This window comes from Neovison vison, chromosome 12 (genome assembly GCF_020171115.1).
Source record: "Neovison vison isolate M4711 chromosome 12, ASM_NN_V1, whole genome shotgun sequence".
NCBI classification, from domain to species: Eukaryota; Metazoa; Chordata; class Mammalia; order Carnivora; family Mustelidae; genus Neogale; species Neogale vison.
Window position 1 is genome coordinate 58018509 of NC_058102.1, and position 25981 is coordinate 58044489.

Consider the following 25981-nt stretch of genomic DNA (forward strand, 5'->3'; position numbering starts at 1 on the left):
CCACCAGGATACCTCCATCCTGGGAAGATGAGTGGAATGCTATAGAATACAGAGAACCCTTTCTCCCTATCTAGGGCTTTGAGGATGGAGTTGGACCATAGTGAAACTGAATATAGGTGCTGGAGTCTAGGAAAGGGACCCCTCAGTGCATGAGACCATTTGGCAGGTATGAACGAGGTGTGCTTAGTCATGGAACATACATCCTTGAGGAGTTGATGTCCTTAAGTTGAAGGAATCTCTTTTTCTCATGTTTTCCACCAAATCCTATCTATTCTTCAAAACCTACAGGAGTTTCCTAAGTACTAGGAAGATAATATTGTTTTCTTCCATTTGGACATCATCCACATTTGAATTCTTAATTTTCTGCAATTTAGCTCCTTAAGTGTAGTGACTTAGAATTTCCCCCAGATAGTAATGCTCAGTGTGTTTAGAACATGAATCTATCTTTCTATCAAAACCTGCACTTCTTGAGTTTCCTATGCATGAACACCCATCTAACAAAATGCATCACCATGTGCAAAAATCTGGGCATCGTAGTTTATCCCCCCCAAATTCTCCACTTGTTTAATTTATTCAACCACCTCACCATGCCTAATTCTATTTGGAAAAGGAGATGAGTGGAACTTAGAATAAACAACCCAATAAAGCGTTTATAATTACTAGTGATAGATAGATCAGGAATTCAAATTCAGGTTATATGAGTCCAGACAGGTTATATGAGTCCAGAGATCAGATCTTAACACTACACTACACTGTATATTTTATACCCTGGTAACTTGTTCAAGTAACAGCAGCAACAACACAACAGCAATAACATAACATTAATGTCCTCAACCAAAACAACAGTGACAACGATGAAACAACTGCTACTCTCTGAGTTCTTAGTATGTTTCAGTCTGTGTATTAGGTACTTTATACGAATTTCCTCATTTAATTCATACCATAGCCAACTACCGTTTATTGTGATTTCAAACAATAAGGGGATTGAGGTTCAGAAAACTTAATTTGCTCCAGGTCGCTGGTGATAAACAGTTGGTTAAAAAGCTGGAATATGAACCAAGATCAGATTCCAAATCTCTGCTTCTAACCACAGTGTTCCACTGCCTTATTTTAATGGAAAGTTAGTTCATGATGGCTAACGATCTTAGGGTGGCAATACGATATGTTCTTTGGAACCAGACAGATACGGGTTGGAATCTCATTTCCAATAGGCAACCTGTATGAATTCAGCAAAGTTAGTAAGCCTCCACTGTGAAACTGTGCCAATAATGCCAATCTTATAGAACTGTGATGACTAAAGAGATTATATATCTTACCTAAGACATGACAGGTACTCAATAAAGAAGGAAACCAAGGCTCAGAGAGACTAAGGGAAATTGCTTGTCCAGGGTCACAAAGCAAGAAAACTCTAGGACAGTGACTCCAATCCACATTCTCAGATTTCAGATCAAATACTCCTTCCATGATGCCACAGTCTTGGTAAATAAGGGGCTTTAATTAAATGACCTTATAGTTCCATTACAGCTCTAGATCAGATCCATCTATCTACACCAGAATTGGTCTCAGGCAAGTCAAAGAAATGTATATTGCACAGAAAAAAGTTATCACACATATGTGATGTATGATACCTCTTGCTTTTATTACCATAGAATTTTATTGCATTTTTAGTGGTTATTCAAATCTTATGATAACTTCTCAGAACACACACGTCCAGTCTAGGAACAGCGATGTATAGCACAAGGGCTTAAATACCTTCCAGACACTGTGTAAAGTCATTGGCAGAGGTACCAAATAACATATAACATATACCTTGTGCTAGCCACATGGCATTACCACAAGGTAGTGAAACCATGCAACTTGGGCACTAGAAAAGAGCTGATTACCACAGAATTTTAAATGGAGGAAATGAAGACATACCCTCTTTAGAACTACAAATAAACATTAAGATGTATGCTCTAGTCATTGACTCAGTAATTATACTTTTGGCAATCAAGTCTCAAGAATAGAAAAAAAAGTATACATAGATCTATGTGTGTGTGTGTGTGTGTTTATTATAGTATTTTAAAATAATCATGAAAATTTAAAAACAAAAGGAAATCATACAGTAGGGAATAATTAGATGGTTTGGGAAGGTATTGACTCCAAGGAATATTCTATATCCACTCACATGATGTGATGAAGATTCACATGAAGATTACACAGTTTTAGGAAAGTCACTTGCGGAATAATGTGACATAAAATCAGAAGGATAGAAGATTTTTTCTATACCATAGTGATCCCAACCATGTTCTTAAAAACAAGAAACTAAGAGGCATATATTAACAGACACTGGAAATGAAATATCCAGGTGGCTGAAAATTATCAGGCATGATTTTTTCCCTTTATGTATTTTATCTGATGTTATAAAGTTTATTTTAATAACTACTAGACACAATAAAGAAATGCAACACTGAATTTGGTTGCAAATTTGATTGTGTCTTATAATAACAGCCAACAGAGATGTAAGAGTGAACAGATGGATTAAAAACCCCAGAAAAAGAGTCCACGTCTGTACGAATTTAACTCTCTTAATTCATCTTCTTGACTGTAAGCCTGTAAAGTCTCAGGTCCAGACCAAATACTGCCTCTGAGCAGCTGCAGAAAGGAACACAATGCCCTCCTGAAACTGAGCCATCAATCGAGTTTTGTCTGGGGCAGTTCACTGCTGTGAACATATGCAATTCCCTGGGTTGGGGCCATTCCAAGAGCAGGGTGGATTATGATGGAGCACAATGCGGTAGAACGTAAATCCTTCTCTCTGAGAACCTACTGCCTTGAAACAGAAAGGGGCTGTGGGGCCAGCCTTAGAGGAGAGTGGGTGATCAGGCAAATGGAAGGTCTTGGCTAAGCAACCATTTGACCCCAGAGGTGGTAACAAGAAAGAGATGGACTCTTTGACCATGTTCTTACCAGCAGTAAGCAGACGCTGTTTCACTATTTCCACTCCCTCATCCACCGCTTGTCTCAAGTTATCCAAGGACTCTGGGAAGGCTGAGTTGTTCATCATCAGGACGCTGATCTCGTAGCTGCCATTGTTGCAGTTCTGACTGATCTGGGAGGCCCAGAACGTCAGCCCTGGACGGAGAAGCAGTGACCACAAAGCTAAGCCCAACAGTGTCATCTTCGTGCCTTTGCTTACCTCAGAACCATACTCCTTGTGCTCACTTGTTTTACTCTGTGCCTTTAGGGAGGCAGGGACTCCAGCTGGGCAGCCTCTAGCTGGGTCCTTTGGTCCACTCTTCCCCACGCTCCTTTCTGGTCATGCCCCACTGGTCACGTGGACTATGGAATACAGCCTCCCTGCCAGCAATTAGGAGCTACATTATGATAGGAGATAAACCAAAGTTCACTTTGTGTGTTTGCTCACAGAAAGGCCAGAGTTATAAACAGGGAGATTGCCTGGGCCTCACCCAATAAAAATACATCAATTTGTGACACATCACTGGGAAGAGGAAAAAGGGGAAGCGAGAAGTCTAGTACGTACATAAAAAGATGTGTAAAATGAAAAATAAGGGTCAAAGGGCTTAAAGGAAAGCACAAATATCATGGACTATTGGTGTTTAGGTTATATCTGCACACCGGAACTGAATCCTTAACTAGGAAGAACGTTTCAATCACTGGTCAGCAACTGTTTACTGAGACTTGACTGGGTGCTGGGCGTTAGCAAGGCATAGGTATATAGCTACAGGTGGTGTGGGTACTTTAATGTCTTCATGGAACATGCATTCTGGTGGTGAAGACACACATTAAATAATTGTGAATAAACAACTGTGAAAAAAAGGGCAGAGTGCTCTGGGACACAGGGCAGATTAACAGCATATTCTAGAAAGTCAAGGAAGTTTTCCTGAGAAAGTGCCCTTTAAGTTAAACCCTGAGGGATGAACAGGAGTTAGCTCAATGGAAAGAGGAGGAGCATATGGAGGGCAGGGGGACAGCATGTGCAAAGGCCAGAGAGGGAAGTAACATGGATGTCTGAGGAACTGAAAGAAATACAGTATGGTTGGAGTAGAGAGAGCTAGGAGTCTAGGGGCGATAAAGTTTCTCAGTGGAGGGGCACCTGGGTGGCTCAGTGGGTTAAAGCCTCTGCCTTCAGCTCAGGTCATGATCCCAGGGTCCTGGGATTGAGCCCCACATTGGGCTCTCTGCTCAGCAGGGAGCCTGCTTCCTCCTCTCTCTCTCTGCCTGCCTCTCTGCCTACTTGTGATCTCTGTCTGTCAAATAAATAAATAAAATCTTTAAAAAAAAAAAGGTTCTCAGTAGAGTAGAGTAGACAAGGGTAGGCCATAGGGTTTCCTATAAACCATTAAGGATCTGGAACTTCACCCTAAAGGTCAAGAAAGGAACATGATCTGATGAATTTTGTAAAGACCTCTTAGGCTGCCATGACAAGGATGACCTAGAGAGAGTGGGGACATGGAGTAAATTAGGGCAGTGTTTCTGTGGTCCAAATGTGAAGTAAAGGAGACCTGGATGAGGCCAATGGCAGTGGAGATGGGTTCAAGAGATATCTAAAAGATGCAGACAAACCATAAGAATCTCAGGAAGCAAACTGAGGGCTGCTGGAGTGGAGGGGGTGGGGGATGGGGTGGGTGGGTGATGGACACTGGGGAGGGTATGTGTTATGGTGAGCCCTGTGTATAGTGTAAGACTGATGAATCACAGACCTGTACCCCTGAAACAGATAATACATTATATGTTAATAATATAAAGATACCATAAATTTTAAAAAAACTAATTAAATTTAAACTAACACAAGCTGAGAAAAAAAATAAGTATCTAAAATGTATATGAAATAGTTTTAAGGATGCTCTCAATATGTATTTTCACTGTTTCAAAAAATAAAATGTTTTAAATATGAAAATTATAGGCAATTTCTTTAGTGTGAATAAAAAGATTTCCTACAAAAGGAAAAAAAAAGAGAGATATCTAAGAAGTAAAATAGATGAGACTTGGTATTTATTGGATGTGGGAGCATTAGAAAGAGGAAGGAGTCAAGAGTGGCCCCTGATAAGCTCAGCTGGGTAGGTGGGAAAGCTGTTAAGCAAGCTCTAGGATTCTGGAAGAGGAGCAGGTTTAAGGAAGAAGATCATGACATCTGTTTTTGGACATGCTGATTTTAAGGAACCTGTGCAGATGCGGAGTAGCCTAGAGTTTTGGGAAGAGGATCTGAATCTAAATGGAGGTTTGGAAATATAGTCAGAGATGTAGTACAATTGACAAAATAATGTCATTATTTACACCATTGACTTGATGACCACTCAAGCCAAGTTTATGTTTCAAACTTAAAGCAAGTAACATCAACAAGATGGAGGGCTAGGAAGCCCCAGGTTTCATCCCTCCACGAAAAAAATTAACAACTGCCCACAGATAAAAATAGCTCTGGGAAGGCTTTGGGAGTGCAATGAAGAAGCTGCAGCAACCCAGTGGGTCAAAAAAATCAAGATGGCCCCATAGGAAAACATAAGCATTTTATGTGTGTCATTCCATCCTCCAATGTGGCCCTGCTCCACACCAAGAGGGATCCCCTTGGCCATGACATTTTACTGCAGGGAAAGGAGAGCAAGAGGACCCCAGCAGCCTTTGCCACTGGTAGAAAACCTGCAGTTTTCATCATCAAGGACCTCTGTGGTGTTTGCTGACACTAACTCCAGCTGACAGAGATGCCTAAAGTACACACTGCAGTACTGAGAAGTACAGAGAAGGAGTTGTTGGTGTACCCTCATTGGGACCGGAGCCACTGCACCACCCTCCCCAGTGCCTTGTTGCCTGCACTGCAGATCCCAGGACCCAGAGGGATCTCATTGGCCAGGACCTCCCCTGTGGGGTAGAAGGAGAGCAAGAGAAGGCTAACGGAACTTGCTGCTGTAGTTTTGGTATCAAGGATACTTGCAGTCTTCACCAGTGCTGACCTCAGCTGACAGAACTGCCTGTTTTTAATGAGTACATGCTATAAAAAGAAGCACTCATGATAAGAACACAAAATGTAGGGATAGGAGAGTAAAAGTATAAAATTTTGCATGCAATTAAAGTCAATAAATACAAAAAAAGAAAGAAAAAATAAGAGCAAATCACTACAAAAAAATAATCACATAGCAAAGAAGAAAAGAGTAGAAAAGAGGTACAAAACAGGAGCAAAAAAACAGAAAACAAAGAAGGAAATGGCAATAATAAATCCTCTCATATCAGTAATTACTTTTTTGTTTGTCTGTTTCAGGTTTTTAAATTCTAGTTAGTTTAACATATAGTATAATATTAGTTGAAGGAGTAGAATTTAGTGATTAGCTTAAATATAACACCCAGTGCTCATTACAACAGGTGTCCTCCTTAATCCCCATCACCCATTTAGCCCATCCCCCACCCATCCAGCCCACCTCAGTTTGTTCTTAATAGTTAAGAATCTCTTAGGTCTGCCTCCCTCTCTTAAGAATTACTTTAAATGTAAATATGTTAAGCTCACTAAACAAAAGGCACAAGTGCCTGATCCAACAGATCAAAAAACCCCACCAATACTCATCAACATGCAATGTACAAGAGATTCACTTTAGATTTAAAGACACAGATAGGCTGAAAGTGAAGAATAGGAAAAGATATTCCATGCAAATGGTAACCAAGAAAAAGAAGGGGACTATACTTACATCAAACAAATTATACAAAGAAGGACATTATACAATGATAAAAGGGTTAATTCAATAGGAAAGTATAATAATTATAAACACATGCACTCAACACAAGAGCACGTACATATATACAGCAAATACCAACACACCTGAAAGAAGAACTCAACAACTGACAAACTGACAACAATCTAATAGCAGCAAGGGACCTCAATATTCCACTTACAATAATGTATAGAATACCAAGACAAAAAAATCAATGAAAAAACAGCTGATTTGAACAATACTACAGACCAAATGGACATACACCAACTTTCCGTCCAATAGCAAAAAATACATGTTTCTTAAGTGTACAAAGCTCATTTTCTAGGATATATCAATGTTACATCGAAAAAACAAGTCTTAACAATTTCAAGAAGATTAAAGCCATTCTAAGAATTTTTTTCTGACCACAGTGGAATAAAACTAGATGTCAATAACAGCAAAAAATAAAATAAAATAAAATAAAATAAAATAAAATTTAAAAAAGAGAATAAATAAATAATGGAAAATTCATGAATGTGTGAAAATGAACACACTCTAAAACAACCCTTGGGTAAAAGTGGTAAGCAAAAGAATTTAGAGTATCTTGAGACAAATAAAAAAGAAAACAAAACCCATACCAAAACTTATGGGATGGAGCAGAAGCAGTATTAAGAGGGATTTATACTAATAAACATTTACATTAAGAAAAATCTCAAATAAACAATCTAATTTTATACATCAAGAAACTAGAAGAACAAACTAAACCCAAATTTAGCAGACAGAAGGAAGTGATAAAAATTAGAGGAGAAATAAGTCAACAAGGGAATAGAAAAAAATCAACAAAACTAATAATTGGGGGCACCTGGGTGGCTCAGTGGGTTGAGCCGCTGCCTTCGGCTCAGGTCATGATCTCGAGTTCCCGGGATCGAGTCCCGCATCGGGCTCTCTGCTCAGCGGGGAGCCTGCTTCCTCCTCTCTCTCTCTCTGCCTGCCTCTCTGCCTATTTGTGATCTCTCTCTGTCAAATAAATAAATAAAATCTTTAAAAAAAAAAAACAACAACTAATAATTGGTTTTTTGAAAAGATAAAACTGACAAACCCTTAACTAAGGAACAAAGAGAAAATGCATATAAATAAAGTAAGAAGTGAAAGAGTGGACATTACAATGGATGTCTCAAAAATAAAAAAAATCAGAAGGGACAATTATAAGCAGTTATACACACTAGTAAACTGGGTAACCTAGAAGAGTTGCATAAATTTCTAGAAACATACAACCTACCAAAGCTGAATGAAGAAAAAATGAAAAGCGTGAAACAAATAAAAAATAAGGAGTTTGAATCAGTAATTGAAAACCTCAACAAAGTAGTCCAGGACCAGGTGTCTTCATGCATAAATTCCACCAAGTATTCAAAGAAGAATATCAATCCTTCTTAAACTCTTTCAAATACAGAAAAAGAGAGAACACTTCCAAACTCATTTTATGAAGTTAGCATCATGTTAATACCAAAACCAGATAAAGAGATTAGAAAAGAAAATTACAGACAGCATTCCTGATGAATAGACATGAAAAATCCTCAATAAAATATTAGCAAACTGAATTCAATAGCACATTGAAAGGACCATACACCATGATCAAGTGAAATTTATCTCTCATATGGAGGGATAGTTCAATATATTCAAATCAATGTGATTTACCACATTACCAAATAAAAGGGAAAAAAAAACCATGATCATCTCTCTAGATTAAGAAAGAGCATATGACAAAGTCGACTGATTCATGATTACAATTCTTGGGGCTCCTGGGGGGCTCAGTCAGTAGGACATGTGACTCTTGATCTCAGGGATGTGAATTCAAGCTCTACCGCTCCATAGTCCCACACTGGGTATAGTTTACTTTAAAAAAGTACATGATTAAAATTCTCAGTAGAAAAGTGTAACACAATAAAGGCTATCTATGAAAATCTCACAGCTAAAATAATTAACAGGGAAAACCTGAAATCTTTCTCTTGAAGATCTGGTACAAGGCAAGGATGCCCACTCTTGCCACTTCTTTTCAAAATAGCACTGGAAGTCCTAGCCAGAGCAATCAGGCAAGTAAAAGAAAAGACATCCATAAAAGAAAAATTCCCTTCAATTTCTCCTTTACTCTCACACTAAACCCATATTATTCTGACCCCAGGTATGTGGTCTTTCCCCACACCAAGTAATCTTCCCGCACTGCAGGGCCTACAGGGAGAATGGACTTCCTTAGGTCATGAGAGAGATCCTGAGAGTGATGATAAGGAGTCAGTCTTTAGGCCTTTGGGATAGGACAGTGATTGCCTGATGTAGCACTCTGGTTACCCTGATTTAGCCTACCTGGTTCTACTGTACATCCCAGGTAGATTAAGAAATGCATTCTGGGTACTCAATTAACCAAACCTTAGTAGAAGGGATTAGTAAAACTGAATGGTACTAGTTGTGATTCTCATCATTTTATAGTAGATAGGAACCTGAAGGAAGGGCTGGTTCTGGAAATGTATTCAATTATTGAAAACAAGCACAACTTACACTTCTCTTACCAGAAGCAGAGGGGAGAAAGAGATGGGTAACCAGAAAAAGGTAGGGTTATGGGAGGATCTATTCATGTAACAATGAATGAGGGAGAACAACCAGTATTTTAGCACTCAACAGGGGTTGACCAAAAGGGATGGAGAGTACCATAGCTGGCTGGTGTTTGCCTCAAAGAAACAGAGGTTGGTTTTTTAAAAAAAATTGTTAAATTATGAAGTAGATAATTCATATTAAGACATAGTCTACAATGAATATATACAAATTAAAAAATTAAAAAGTGAACACTCATGTACCTACATTATAGTTTAAGATACACCATGTCACCAGGGCCTTTGCACCTGTCGGTACCCCATCCCTAAGGTGGCACCTCTCCTGATCCCAGCATAGCCAGGAGGTTGAGAGAAGAGCCCATAAGGAGATCAAGATATTGAGGCATTTGTTGATCATGACATATTAGTATGGGGATGAAACATGCTGGAGAAGTTGGGACACGAAAGGCCCATGTTGGTGGGATGGTTGATGTGGAATAGGGCAGCTTTAGTCATGGTGTCTCCTGAAGTCTCTGACTTCACCGAACTTAGCTTTGATTTAGATTGGAGGTGCTGGGATTATTTTATGGGTGGGGCAGGTGGTGGTGGGTGACTGGTAGAGGTCAGAAGGTCAGGTCAGGAATGGGTGTTCCTGGAGGCTTAGTGGATGTCAGGAAGACTGGAACACCAGGCTGCAGAGAGGCACATGGCCATACCAATGCAGATTAACCTCTGCTACAGGCAACGGTTTTATATGTTGTGCATCTGGCAGCCAAGCTGGAACCCAGCAGTGGCTTTCTAACTTGTTGCTCTTGCCACTTCCCACGGTAGGAGGAAGAGCAGACCTTTTGCTTTTGTTCATTTGGTCTAGAAATGAATGCAAGCCATGTCTAGGGTGAAGAAAATGAGGTCGATAACTGTCCAGTGCTTTTAATTCAGATATGAAAACAGGTGCATGTGGTTCTGGGAATCCTGTGATTACGGCATGTAACCAGGAAAAGATTTCCAAATGGGAAGACCAAGATAACAGCCCTTCCCGGATCCTAAAACCACTAGCGCGTAGATCATAATTAAAGGGAGGCAGGTTTGCTGGGAGCGTTTCAAGGGTCAAAAGCAAATAATAAAACACTGGGGCTGGCAGAGTTAAAGATACACTCCAACTGGAAACAAAACCTCTCAAAGACAGGAGAAAAGAATGGAAACAACTCCATAGGGGAAGGGATAACTGAATAAGCTGCTTGCCCGTGGCACTCTCTGTTTCTAGCAACACTCTGGGTCTCTCTTACAGGCTTCCTGCTAAGCCCACCTTCTCACCTTTGGGACTGGAGGAGCCCAGCACCTCTGCACTCCACAGCAGCCCGAGGCTTCCTCCATCTTGTTAGCTCAGCAGAGAGGCAAAAGTGAGTTTTTCGAAAGGAATTTTACCAACTAAGGGAACTAAAACATGACCATTTTTCTAGTAAGTAGTACAACATTAGAAGTTCTGATCTGAATTTATTGAGAAGAAATGGCAACAGTGACATATTTCTTTTCTTTTCTTTCTTTTTTTTTTTTTTTTTAAGTTTTAGTTATTGATTTGACACAGAGAGAGAGAGAAAGCACAAGCAGGCAGAGGGGCAGGCAAAAGGAGAAGTAGGCTCCCTGCTGAGCAGAGAGCCCGATGTGGGGCTGGTGATCTAGGATCATGAGCTGAGTCCACGGTAGACACTTAACTGACTGAGCCACCCAGGCGCTCCAGTGACGTGTTTCTCACCTGATGACCAAATAGACTCACGAGATTAACTGAAACACACACTGGATGCCGGGAGCCAGAAGTCACAAATGATTCTGCTCCCTGTAGTGAAGTTGTCTGTTTAGTAAGGGTCCCTTGCATTTGGGTCGAAATTTGCCAAGTTTACTTATGAAGTTATATCCTCAATTAAATATTATATAATCTGATACAAATAGCTATGAAAAATGTTGGAAATCTTAAAAGCAATTTACTAAGAAAATTGCTGTGGCAAGATTGCTATAAAACACTGGGGAATAACATAAAAAAAAAACAAAACTAAAAATAATCTGCCTTTACAGAACTCATCAACTGTCTTCAAACAGCAAACACTAAAATCTGCAGCAAATACCCTAGGGGTTTGGTTTACTTAAGAAAGCTGATTCAGAGCTCCAATCAGGGGGACTCCTGCTCCAAGAGAAGTCCTTGGCCTAATGTTAACCAACTGGCGAATAAGTGAACGTGAATATGCTTTGACATAAAATTAAAAATTTAAGGTGTAAATATATACTTTTAAATGATTCCTGCCTTCACTGATTTTTTTTTTTCCCCCTGCAAAGCAAATACTTCCTGGTCTTGTTCACATAGGATAACATAATGCCAAGATGTATTAGGTAGCAAAAAGGCTAAGAGGTTTTGCTGAGTACTCAAGTGGTTTTGGATATGTAAACCTTGGGAATTAGAGGGGAATACAAATTGCTTTCTTTTCTTTCTTTTTTTTTTTTAAAGATTTTATTTATTTATTGACAGACAGAGATCACAAGTAGGCAGAGAGAGGAGGAAGCAGGCTCCCTGCTGAGCAAAGAGCCTGATGCGGGGCTCGATCCCAGGACCCTGAGATTATGACCTGAGCCGAAGGCAGAGGCTTTAAACCACTGAGCCACCCAGGTGCCCCACAAATTGCTTTCTATAATAAAATTCAGAAAATTTGAATTTCCCAGCGCCAATCCAGGAAAAAGGGAGTAAGGAGGAGAGATGGGAAGAGGAACAAGAAGAATGGCTCGCAGCTGGAAGTGATACAGAAAAAAGTGGCCAGTGAGAAAGGCCTAGTGGGATGAGGCTAAAGACTTGTAAGAACAAAGATGTATAACATAAATAGAAGTTGCTTGTGTTTTCCTTGAAGACAAGATGCCTCACTTTATCCATGCAGGTGACTCTCTCTGAGCGTTCTCTTGTTGTTTTCAACATTATAGTACGTAAGACCAAATGTCTGCCTTTGTGATCACTGTATGCTAGTGGGAATCTAAAACGGAAAACCCAAAACTTCAGTCAAGTTTGTGCCATCCACCGCTTGTCTGCTTTGTGGGAATTACGGAAAGGTGCTTGGATCTGCATCCAGACTGACAGGGTAAGAACAGAAACAGGATGGCTGGGTGATTTGCCGATGCAGGAGTCTGAAGTCAGAGATGATCACGATAACTCAAGACTTCAGGATTTACCACAACACTGGGGAGGATTTTTAGACTTTCTACTAGAATGGAATGAGATTCAGAGGAACCTTATCTAGGTCACAAGGTAGGGTGATCCCCGAATCACTATCACAGACCAGGGCGGCAGCTCCCAGGTTAGCACCAGAGCTCGAGATGGGTCAGGCTGACAAGTTCCTTTCTTTTCCTTATTAGAGTCCTTTCCTGCGGTCTTCCCCCTTCCCCATCCTAAGAGAAACTCTATTTAATCCTTGAGCAATGTTTCCTCTCCCACCTTCCCGAGCCCATGTTGTACAGTATTCCTTGGCGCTCAGGAAGGGCTGGCGTAGGTGATGGTTACACACTTGCCAGGAGTAGTTAGGAATCTGTTAAATTTCCTTGTGACTCTTGGGTTAGCTCCTCCCTCCAGGTGGCTGTGTTTGTATACTATGAACGGGAGGTAAATGTTGGAGTCAGTAGTAGTCGTGTTTCTCAGCTGTAACCATGTTGTCTACCTTCCAGAAATGGCTTGATTTGTCTTCTCTTACCTCAAACACAACAGACAAAAAAGGGCACAGTCCATTTCCTAGGCTGCCAAAGAGGGGTTAGCTGGGCTGATGTGTCAGTCCTGAAAAAGGAACGCTGTATTTTCCTATAGAGAAGTCAGGTATTACTCTTGTTTTTCCTCCCTGGGGTGGCTGAGGGAGTACTTTCTCATTGTTATATGGGTTAAAATAATAGCTTGGGAAAGAAGGAAAGAAGACAGTGATCAGTTCCCTGAAGTGTAAACTCCTCATAAACAGAGATGGTTTTATTTATTGATGCTCCCTTAGCAGGTGGTTGGAAAGGCAGGAAAAGCATTTAAAGAACAGAATGGTATATCTGAGATAAAGAAGAGCTTCTTTGAGTTCCAGGAAGTAGTTTGATATTCTTAAACAAAACCCACAAAACTTGGGGCTGGATTTTGAATCTTGTTTTGGCTATTTCCTAAGCCTATGAGCTCAGGCAGATAACCTACATTTGCTGATCCTTGTTTTTCTCATTTCTAAAATAAATTAAATTTCTCTTCCAGCCAATATGCCTAGCGGGGACCCTTGCTGGAATCTGGATGGATCACTGTGCCAGATGATTGATGGGATCTGCCCAAACAATATCCACTTACCTGGTATTGAAGAGCCACGTGGGGGGTAATTCATTCTCAGGGACATTGCCCATCACTGAACCATAGAGCTTAGTGGCCATATTATTCAAATCTGATTCTGCACCGGCCCATAAATACATGTTTTAGTTCAGGGGAGAAAAAGGCCTGGAATGAAAAAGTGAAAGAGCAATGTGACAGCAGAATATTCAGCCCGAGTTATCATTTCCTAGCAGCCCCGTAATAGACTCCGTCACATACTGGAGAGGGATGCTATTCCACACTTGGTCAAGATGGACACACCGCCCGGGGACTCTGGGGATCCTGGATGGTTGTGTCAGGGCCTGCTGGAGCTGTGGCAGCACCCGGGTGGGGACTTCTGTGTGTTAGCAAATTGCACCTGCCAGAGGCCAGGACCCACTAGGGACCCTCATACATTGCACACCTGTAGCAATACGCAGCATAAGTAGGCTTACTGGACAATATGCAAGGCATGCCCAGCAATTTTCAGAAACATGGGAGCAACAATAAGTAAAAATTAACTTACTACTGTTGCTGTGAACTTTGCAGATTCCAGTGTGGTAGGTTAAATAAATTAGAAAATGGTTTTATAAAGTGCTTATCACACACTAGGTCCTCAACAGCTGTTGGTTATTGTTATTCCAAATGCCCTTCTCTAAACAGCAGAACTGATTAATCTTCCCTTTGTGTCACTTCTGTGCACAGCAGGTATTTCTTCTCTCACTTCAATTAAAATCGTGTTTAACTGAACTTAACTGGAATAGTTAAGCATATGCCAGCTTCACTATATTAGAAAAAAAATATGATAGTGAAAAGAAACGTCAATTGTGTCCAAGAAATGATGATATGCCTAGATGTGGTTTAGAAATTATCCCTAAAGCAAATATTTGGAAATCGACTACGTTTATGTAGATAGACTTCTTTATTGCCTGAAGTATATTTACAGTGAATCAGGTTATATCTGAAAGAAAGAAACAAGTTCTGAAATGTAGAGTGGTAGATATTTCTTTTCATGTTATATATAGGAGGAAAAAATAATTTGTTAAATGTTTAAAATTTGGCAAAATTTGAAGGATTTGTTCATCAACAAATGCCTGATGAAATAGGACTGGATTCATAGTGGTAAGAAGATCAGAGGGGAAAAATTTTTCTTAATGCTTTAAGATTGCAAAAATCAGTTACCCCTGGGGCGCCTGGGTAGCTCAGTGACTTAAAGCCTCTGCCTTCGGCTTGGTTCCTGATCTCAGGGTCCTGGGATTGAGCCCCGCATCGGGCTCTCTGCTCGGCGAGGAGCCTGCTTCCTCCTCCCTCCTCTTTCTCTGCCTGCCTCTCTGCCGCCTACTTGTGATCTCTGTCCGTCAAATAAATTAAAAAAAAAAAAAATCAGTTGCCCAAAGACACAACATATCAAGTGTACTAAATGGAAGCACATCGCACACATATGATTTTTCTTTTGAAACTTGAAAGAACTTTTATAGTTTTGCTACTGGAATAAAATATAAAATATCAGTTTTGACTTTACAGTTATTTTATTTTTGTATTTCAGAGCCAAGATTCTTTTCTCTCCGGTCTCAAACATCTTTATAGGCTTTTAAATTCTCAGAGATCTAGACAGTGATTAAATGACCCTGATAAGTAAGGGTATAAAATAGACATGAGAAAAAAGCCAAGCCCATTTACAGCCATCACCCACAACATCCCAGTGAAATAAGCAAGAGTGTGTGAGGTGTTTCCCAGAGAAGCAGAAGCTGAGTCAACAAAACAAAGTACAAAGCTGTAGATTTGTCTGGAAAGAAAATACATGATGGGAATGTGGGACTGTGAGAATTCTTGGGAAAATTTTAGAGCGAGAGCTTTAAGGGGTAGATGGAAACATAAACATGAAATTAGCAGGAATGGTAACGATGAGGCAAGAGGTTTGGATTTTATTATGAGGAAATGGAAGTCAGTCGAGTTTCTAGTGTCAGTCTTCTTGGTGTTATTTATTGTCATATAATGCGTGTGGTGCTGCTGATGGAAACTTGAGTTTAACTTTAAAAAGGGAGTCAGAGATGACAGCAGTTGAGATACAAGTTTCAAATTCTCCCTGTTCAAATTGAGGGATTCCTAAAATGGTATATGCAGATGAAGAACAAGAAATGCCCCAGTGGAACATGTGAAAAGCATAGTGAAGGATGGAGAGGATTGAGGACCTAGGATAGAAGCTCAGGAAAGATGAACAGAAGAAAAGCATGAAAATAGGGGGCAGGGGACAGAACTGGACTTCATCAAACCAGCTTTGCCTCATTTCCTGATAAGTGTTCACTTAAAAGATTTCTCTATGTGAGGCAGACAACAAATAGCATATTTATATTTAACATCGATATTATTGGGCTTGAATAAAAAAGCCTGAAAAATCATGGGAGGGTCACTGAAATATAAGAGGGAGGAAGCTTAAGTGGTGTAAGAATTAACACCTTCCTTCCACTGAGCACCTACTGGGCACTTGCTACTCCAAGTGTCCTGTTTACAGTCATTATTTAATTGACACACCAACCATATTTTGGAGATTTTATTATCTTTATTTTGTGGAAGAAGGAAGCTCTTTGGGTCCAAGATTACACATGTGCTAAGTGACAGAGCCAGAATTTGGATGGATTTTGCCACACTCCACAGGCAAAAGTCTTTCTCCTCTGAGCTTATTAATGGAGACTGGAAGTTGGGAGCTGACTGCGGGGCAAGAAATTACACCAACTCAAATAACAAAGAAAGAATTTAGAATTTAGTCAAATTGTGGAAGCAACCAAAGTATCCATCAATAGATAAATGGGTACATAAATATATATTATATATATATGGTATAGCTATAAAATACAATTTTATATAGGAAAAATAGAATATTATTGTCATAAAAAAGAATGAAATCTTGCCATTTGCAGAAGACCTAGAGAGTAAAATGCTAAGTGAAGTAAGTCAGAGAAAGACAAATGCCATATGATTTCACTCATATATGGAATCTTTAAAAAATATTTATTTATTTTAGAGAGAATTTGGGGAAGGGAGAGAGAGAATCTCAAGCAGTCAGCACTGAACTTGGGGCTCTGTCTCATGACCCTGAGATCATGACCTGAGCAGAAACCTAGAGTTGGATACTTATCTGATTGAGCCACCACATATGTGGAATTTAAGAAACAAAACAAATAAACACACTAAAAAACAGACTCCTAAATATAAGAATCTATTTTTTTTTAAAGATTTTATTTATTTGACACAAAGAGAGAGAGACAGAGAGAGCACATGCAGGGGGAGTAGAAGGCAGAGGGAGAGGGAGAAGCAGGCTTGCCACGGGGCTGGAAGCCCGATGCAGGGCTCTATCCCGAGACCCTGAGATCACGACCTGAGCCAAAGGCAGATGCTTAACCAACTGAACCACCCAGGTACCCCCAGACTCTTAAATATAAATAACAAACTGGTGGTTACCGAAGGGGAGGTAGGTGGGAGGATGGATGAAAGAGGAGAGAAGATTAAGAGTACACTTATCTTGATGAACACTTAGAAATGCATAGAATTGCTGAATCACTGTATTATATACCTGAAACTAATATAACTGTTTGTTAATTATATTAGAAAGTAAAATTAAAAAAAGAAAACATAAATAAGTTTGTTAATTATAAATAACAACTTTAAACCCATTCTTTTTCTGTTTTTTTTAAAGATTTTATTTATTTATGTGAGAGAGAGAGCATGAGAGGCGAGAAGGTCAGAGGGAGAAGCAGACTCCCTGTGATGCTCGGAGCCCAATGTGGGACTCGATCCCAAAACTCCAGGATCATGATGGTAGCTGAAGGCAGTGGCCCAACCAACTGAGTCACCCAGGCCCTCAACCCATTACATTTTAGCATCAGTATATTTTAATGGAAAAAACTTTATTTTCTAAAACCAAAAAAAGTTGATGGGAATTATGGCATTGTTTTATAGTTTTGTAAATCTTTTAATAGAAGACAGCTGGATTCATTTTTTCTTTTTTATAAGCAACAGAAATTTATTTCTTGGAGTGCCTGGGTGGTTCAGTCAGTTAAGCATTCAATTCTATTTATTTATTTAAATTCAATTAATTAACTTACAGTGTATTACTAGTTTCAGAGGTAGAGCTGGACACTCGACTGACCCACATAGGCATCCCTGACAAGTAACAGTTTCTTAAATGTTCGTTGCAGTTTGAAATCTTGAACCATATCAAGGTACATTCATATTCTTATATATTAAAATCTATTGGGCTATCATATATATCATGTATCAGTTAATTTGGAAAGTATTGTTTATACTCATGCAGATCTTTCAAATGTTAACACATTTCATTATCACATTTCAATATCAAAATATCACATTTGGGGTTACCTGGGTGGCTCAGTGGGTTAGGCCTCTGCCTTTGGCTCATGTCATGATCTCAGGGTTCTGGGATCAAGCCCCGCATCGGGCTCTCTGCTCAGCAGGGAGCCTACTTCCCCTTCTCTCTCTGCCTGCCTCTCTGCCTACTTGTGATCTCTCTCTCTCTCTCTGTGTCAAATAAATAAATAAATAAAACCTTTAAAAAATATATCACATTTGTTATATCATCCTTGATCTCATTAGAAAAGTCAGTATCAGGAAGATGTCAAGCTCATAGTAGCTGATCCCAGTTTTCCAAAATTTTAATTTTCACTTGTGTTTTCAAATTTCATCAGTGGTAACAAATATTGTCAGTGTGTTCTTAAGGTGACAAGCTCATTGGATTTACTTTTTGAGAAAACGTCTGCTAAACCCCAAGTCTGAATAATCATAATTTTTCTTTCAAATACAAATGGTTTCCACAAAAAGGTGAGTAGTTCAGCTTGCAACTCGGTCACACAAATGATATGTGGTGAGTGAAGAATGCAATGACCACTAGTATCATTTGGGGATTTGTGTTGAGGTACAGTAGTCTTACCTACTGTTGCTTCTGAGCTATTAACACTAATATCAACAGAAGAGAAAAAGACGAAAAGGCAAATGTCATGTTAGTATTCTTTTTTTTTTTTTAAAGATTTTTTATTTCTTCATGTAACAGAGAGAGATCACAAGTAGGCAGAGGGGGGGGGGGAAGCAGACTCCTCACTGTGCAGAGAGCCCAATGTGGGGCTCGATCCCAGGATCCTGAGATCATGACCTGAGCTGAAGGCAGAGGCTTAACCCACTGAGCCACCCAGGCGCCCTGTCATCTTAGTATTCTTATGAAAATAGTTTTCCTTTTGCTGACCCCTTAAAGTGTCGTGTGGACCCTTACCCAAATGCACCAGACTTTGAGAACCACTACTCTATGTGATAATCCTCTTGCCACGTTGCGGGTCTCATCTCCTATCACTTCACCCACTTGAGGGCCTTTGCATCAGCTGTTCCCTCTGCAGGCAGCTCTTCACAAGATGGTGTCCCTACTGTTAACAGATTACAGCTCAAATGGCACCTCCTAGAGGCATTTCTTTTGATTACTCCGTTTAAAAGATATCTCTTTCCCTTAGTTATTCTCCATTATATCACCTTGCTTTATTTTCTTTATGAGTTATAACCATTTAATTATTTAATACTATTTTGTTAATGAATTAATTTGCTTCCCCCACTAGAATTTAAGCTCTGTTAATTCAAGGAATTAATCTCTTACTCATTTCTCCATTTCCATCTCCTCAAACAATGTAGTCAGACTTTGGTAAACATTTATTTAAAAAACAGATCTTTTAAAGGACCCTGAGGAATTAAAAGGGTGGACTTGGCAGTAATTTGAAAAGTACAAAGTCATATAAAGTTAGTTTATTATAGTTTTCAATATTAATTTCCTGATGACTATAATCTCCTATTTCCCATTTTTAAATGATTACAATCAGACTTTCATATTGCCTTCAAACAAATATAGAATTTATATTCTTCTATTTTCCCCTTCTCATTGTTACACTTGGGTGAAGTGCAAAATATTTTAGGATATAGATGATGATAGAAAGACACTTAATATACACCTCTTTACTCGTTAAAAAAAAATTTCTTCCGTAAAGGTTAAAAACTATGAACATAATCAAACTTGGGAATATCTGAAATCTTTACTATAAAGAGACTTCTTATTCAAGAACATGGTTAGTCTGTCCTTTTATTTATATCTTTATGGATGTATCTAAATGAAGTTTTATAATTATATACACAAGAATATCATACATTATAATTATTCATAACTTCTATATATTTGTTAATTGTAAGTAAATAGCAAATCATATTTAAATCTGTAACTGTTTGTGGTTAGAAATTAAAAGGTTTTGAAGCCCCTTGGTGGCTCAGTGGGTTAAAGCCTCTTGCCTTCAGCTTGGGTCATGATCCCAGGGTCCTGGGATCCAGCCCCGTGTCAGGCTCTCTGCTCGGTGGGGAGTCTGCTTCCCCCTTCTCTCTGTCTCTGCCTGCCTCTCTGCCTGCTTGTGTTCTGTCTGTCAAATAAATAAATAAGATCTTTAAAAAAAAAAAATTAAAAGGTTTTTATATTGATCTTATATCTGACAACCTTGCTAAACTCTTATTACATACTAATTAATGTAGTTGATAAAATAAATTTTCTGTATGTGAAAACATTGTTAACTAAATAATATTTTTCTCTTTTTTCTTTTCTTATTATGCTGTTTTAAACTGGAGAAGGGAGATAGATTGTGCATTTTAGTTTGCCTATGTGGGAAGGTAAGACAATTTTTATATTCTATTCCATATCCTTTCTTATTTCTTGTTTTTACCTGACAGTATACATATTGCATTGTTTTTTATTTTAAAGATAATGCTTTTTAACATTTCATCACTAAGTGTGATGTTTACTCAGAGGATTTAGTTTTGATTTATTTTATTTAAATTCTTTTATCATGTTAGTGATATTTTCTTATATTACAAGTTTTCCAAGTTTTTAATCATAAAGCAATGCTTTAATTGTATTATGTTTCTGCATCTATTGAGATGATCAAGTGCTTTTTCTACTTTTATTTTTTAATGAGAAAATTATATCAGCATAGTTTATCATATTCAATTTTCCTGCAATATTTGCATTCCTGGAATATATCCCCCTAGGTCATAATATATTTATTTTCTTATTTACAGATTGTGAGATTTGGTTTGCTGATATTGTACTTGGATTTTTGCAGCCATGTCTTGAGTGATACTGGTCTTTAATTAACCTTCATATGAGAAAGGACTGTTTTTATCTGGTTTGGGGTGTCAACATTGTTAAGAATCTCATGAGTTGAGACATATTATTTCTCTTTTTATTCTTTGAAAGAGTTCGCATAAGATGGGAACGATCTGTTTTTAAATGTTTATGGAAGGTATGTTTTGTAAAACAAACTCAAAAATGTAAAAATAACAAAGGGATAGCTAGATTTCCCCTCCTGCAATAGAATTAAGAACTTCTACTCATCAAGTACACTCTAAAGGGAGTGAAAATACAACTCAGAGAACTAACTGTACGATGTGTAATTGCCAAAAGATTAATATGCGCAGATTACCTTAAAACATCTACAAACACAGGTGCCTGGGCAGCTCAGTTGGTTAAGCATCTGCCTTCAGCTTAGGTCATGATCCCAAGGTCCTGGGATGAAACCCAACGTCAAGCCCTGCTCAGCAAGGAGACTACATCACCCTCTCTTAAAAGAACCCCAAACATCTACAAATCAATATGAAACAAGCAATAAAATATTAAAATGATCTGTATAACTTGATTCTAATCATTGTCTCCCTCTATTCTGTTCCATTCATCTTTCATAGGTAACAATTTTTGTTAGTTTTACTTTAATTATCTCAGGTTTTTAAATGCATATGTATATGTATTATATTATGAATATATATACTGAATATAAATATATATATATTCTTATTTAACCTACTTTCTTATCTACTGACATCACTTAATTGTAAAAATCCTAGAAGTATTTCCACATCTGCACATAGACAGCTTCTTCATTCTTATTTTTAAAACAGCTGCACAGTATTTCATCCTGTAGATTTTTCATTTATATTGTAAGAGCCAGTCTCCTATATATGAACATGGATTTCCCATCTCTGTCTATTAGAAATATCACTTCAGAGTGATGTGCATGTGTTATTGTACAGTTGTATAAGTGCTTATGAGAAAAAGATTCCCAGAAGGGAGATACTTGGGTCAAAGAGTAAATGGAAGCTATAGTTCTAGTAGACGTTGCTGGATTACCTATCTTGGCCTTAAGTCATGTGAGGCAATAACCCCTGGAATATGCAAGAGTACCTGGTTCTTCATAGCCCCCATACAGAATCTGTTGTTCAGCTTTTACACTTTGGGTTACTTAATAGGTGAGAAATTATATTTCAGTACAGTTCTAATCACATTGCTCTTATTAAGAGTTATGTTAAGAGGTACCTGGGTGGCTCAGTCGGTTAAGCAACCCGGGTCCTTGGGATCCAGTCTCACATTGGGCTCCCCACTCACTGGGGACTCTGCTTCTCCCTCATCCTCTGCCTGCCTCCTGCTCATGTTCTCTCTCTTGCCCTCTCTCAAATAAATGAATAAAATCTTTTTTTAAAAGTTATATTAAGAATCTTTTTAGATGTTTAAAAAAATTTCACAAGCCATACAATTTTAGGGTGACAGGACTCTGAAGTCTCCTGTCTGACTTCCATTGATCTTGTCAAGAATTCATCTGTCTAATCATGATTCTTTTTTTTTTTTTTTTTAGACTTTATTTATTTGAGAGAGAGAGAGCAAAAGCAGAGGGAGAAGCAGTGGTAGGGGAGAGGGAAAGGGAAAGAATCTCCAGCAGACTTTATGTTGAGCCCCTTGTGGGGCTCAATCCTAATCCCACCACCCTGAGATCATGATCTGAGCCTAAACCAAGAGTTGGATGTCCAACCAACTGAGTCACCCAAGCATCCCAATCATGATTCTTTTTTAAATTTTCTTTCTAAAGGTTTTTAAAAACCGTCTTTTTGTCTTTTGGGTTCTACAGTTCTACCACAAAGTTTCAGGCTATTCCTTTTTATTTTTCTATTTGGGATTCATTGATAATTCTGATTAGGAGCATTGGTTTCTTTGATCATTCCTGGATTGTCCTACCTAGTAGCTCTTTAAATATTCTCATTCTCTCTATTCTTTCTTTTTTAAAAAGTTCTATTAGAGGTATACCTTCTTATTTTAGTTTCTATAGTTCTTAATACCACTCTCATATTGTTTTATTTTTCCATATCTGTATTGCATTCTGGGTAATTTCTTCAAATTCATCTTATAGCTCTCCAAATCTTTTTTCAGCTATGCCAAAGACATGCTTAATCTGTACATTAAGAGTTTAACTTTAGGAGCTGTAATTTTAATTTCTCTAAGGTTTAGCTTTTTTCCCCTAATTTACTAAATAAGTTTTAGCAGTTTATCATGTTTTTAAACCCCTCTTTTACTTTTTTTTTCTTTTTAAAGATTTTATGTATTTATTTGACAAATAGAGCACAAGTAGGGGAAGCAGCAGGCAGAGAGGGAGAAGCAGGCTCCCCGCTGAGCAGGGAGCTCACTCAGCACAGGGCTTGATCCCAGGACACTGAGTCAAAAATGGCCACTTAACGACTAAGCCACCCAAGCACTCCTCAAACCCCTTTTATTAGAAAAATAAAACTTACTACTCTTGTAGTATGTGTGCAGAATCTGGAGTGCTATCCCCTATTTCATTCTTGATACTAGTAATTTGTCTTTTCTCTTTTTTTCTTTATGAGTCTTGCTAGAGTTTTATCAATTTTATTGATTTTTTCAATAATTGTTGTTACCTTGATGTCTGTACTACTCTGTTTTTAATTTCATTCATTTATTGCTCTTATTCTTGTTTTTTTTTTTTAATCCACCTGCTTTGAATTTACTCTTCTTTTTCCATGTGAAAGCTTTTTCACTGGAGACTTCCCCTCTTTTCTAATGTATTCATTTAATCTTATAAGTTTCCCTTTTAGTAATGCTTTACTATATCCCATAAATTGATATATTTTCATTTTTTAACAATTCAGTGCATTTTTTTAAAAGGTTTTATTTATTTATTTGACAGAGAGAGATCACAAGTAGACAGAGAGGCAGGCAGAGAGGGAGGAAGGGAAGCAAGCTCCCTGCTGAGCAGGGAGCCCGATGCGGAACTCGATCCCAGGACCCTGAGATCATGACCTGAGCCGAAGGCAGCGGCTTAACCCACCGAGCCACCCAGGTGCCCTCAATGCATTTTTTAATTTCCTTGAGGTTTCCATTTTGAAGATAGAACCATGTAGAAGTGTATTGTTTAGTTTTCAAGTGTTTAGAGATTTTCTTGTTTTCTTTCTGCTATTTATTTTTAGTTTGATTCCATAATGGTCAGAAAAAATACTCTGTATGATTTAAATTTTAAAAAGTATTCTGAAGTTTGTCTAATGCCCATGAACACTTGAAAATAATGTTTGTTGTTGTTGTTGGGTGGTATGTTCTATAAAGGTTGTGTGATGGTGCTATCGACTTGCATATCTTTGCTAATTTTCTGTCTAGTTGCTCTAACAACTATTGAAGGACGGATGTTGAAGTTTCTAGTTATGATTGTTTTCCCTTTCCTTTCCATTTGTTTTTGCTGCACATATTTTTCAGCTCTATTATGTGGTGCAAACACATTTAGCATTTAGACATATTAAGTCTTCTTGGTGGATTAGCACTTTTATCATTATACTATGTTCCTCTAGCACCGGTAGGGTTTTTTGGGGTTTTTTTTGGCTCTGAAGTTTACTTTATCTGATATTAATATAATCCTTTATGGTTTCTTTTAATTAATGTTTGTGTGATAGAAATGTTTGCATCCTTTTACTTTCAACCTAACTACACCTTTACTTAAAGACCTAACTACACCTTTACTAAAAGAAACTTAGAATGAGTTTCTTTTAGATATCACAGTCCTATTTTCAGGTCTACTCTGCCCAGATTACTTTTAATTTGTTTATTTGGACCATTTACTTTTGATGTAATTACTGGTATGTTGGGGGCTCATGTCTGACATTTTTTTTGTTTGTTTTCTACTTATTCTGTTTTCATTTTTTGTGTTTTATTTCTCTTGAATTCCTGTGGGTTTCTTGAAAGTTTTGTGGAAGTCTATTTTGGTTTATCTATAGTTTTTATCTCTATGTATAACTTTTTTTCAGGTTGCTCTAGGTATTACCTACAAATAACTTATCATAGTTTACTAATGTAACTGTTTGATCAGTTCAAGTGAGTAACAAAAACTCACTCCCATTTACAATTCTTTTAGCCTCCCCCATTCATAATATAATTATCTTAAATATGTACTTTGCATATATATTTGGAACCAAATTACATAGTGTTATAATTTTTGTTTCAACCATCAAACATAGTTTAGGAAACCTAAAAGAAAAAACTCTATTGTAATTATTCATATTTTTGCTTACCATATTCTCTCTTCCCATGTGATATTTCATGATTCCTTTGGTTTTTTTTTCCCAATTTATTTATTTTCAGAAAAACAGTATTCATTATTTTTTCACCACACCCAGTGCTCCATGCAAGCTGTGCCCTCTATAATACTCACCACCTGGTACCCCAACCTCCCACCCCCCGCCACTTCAAACCCCTCAGTCCTTTAATTGTTTTAAGTTTAAAGAACTTCTCGAGTCATTATTTTAGAATGGGTCTGCTGGTGACAAATTCTACTAGTGTTCCTCAATTTGAGAATGTCTTGAGTTCCCCTTCATTCCTAAGTGTATTTTCGCTACAATTCTGGGTCGTCCGTTCTTTTTTTTCGGCACTTGAAAGTTGTGCCACTTTCTTCTGGCTTTCATAATTCCTGATGTGAAATTGTGCTGTCTTCGGAATTTTCTCCTGAATACAAGGTGTCATTTCTCTCTCACTGTTTTAAAGAATTTTTGTCTTTCAGTGTTCAGGACTTTGACTTCAATGTGCCTGGGTAGAATTCTTTTTTGGTTAACCTCTTTAAAGTTCACTCAGCTTATTAAATTTTGGTTTATGTCTTTTGCCAAATTTGAGAAGTTTCAGATATTATTTCTTTGAATACTTTTTCAGCTCTCCTTTTTCTTTTCCTTTTGGGATTCTAATGACAAGAATGTTGGATTTTTGCTATATTCCTATAAGTTCCTGAGGTTCTGTTTGTTTTTCTTGTCTATTGTCTTTCTGTTATTCAAACTGGGTGTTTCTATTGATCTGTCTTCAAGATCATTGATCCTTTCCTTTGTCCTCTATGATTTGTTTTTCTGCCTACCCACCGAATATTTTATTTAAGTTAATGTATTTTTAGTTCTAGATTTTACATTTGGTTCTTTCAGCAGGCCTTATTTTTTAAGAGCAATTTTAGGTTCATAGAAAAATTGAGCAGAAAATACAACAACTTCCCATC

General features: G+C 38.1%; 1 protein-coding gene across 1 annotated transcript in view; it reads right to left on the reverse strand.

Moving 5' to 3' along the window:
- GUCY2C (guanylate cyclase 2C) overlaps nucleotides 1-25981 on the reverse strand; it is a 134944-nt gene that overhangs the window by 66291 nt on the left and 42672 nt on the right. The window contains exons 3-4 of the mRNA XM_044227720.1: nucleotides 13596-13739; nucleotides 2950-3114 (exon numbers count right to left, since the gene is read on the reverse strand). Coding sequence (XP_044083655.1) covers nucleotides 2950-3114; nucleotides 13596-13641 — 211 coding nt within the window. The 5' untranslated portion in view covers nucleotides 13642-13739. The remainder of the gene's footprint in view (nucleotides 1-2949; nucleotides 3115-13595; nucleotides 13740-25981) is intronic.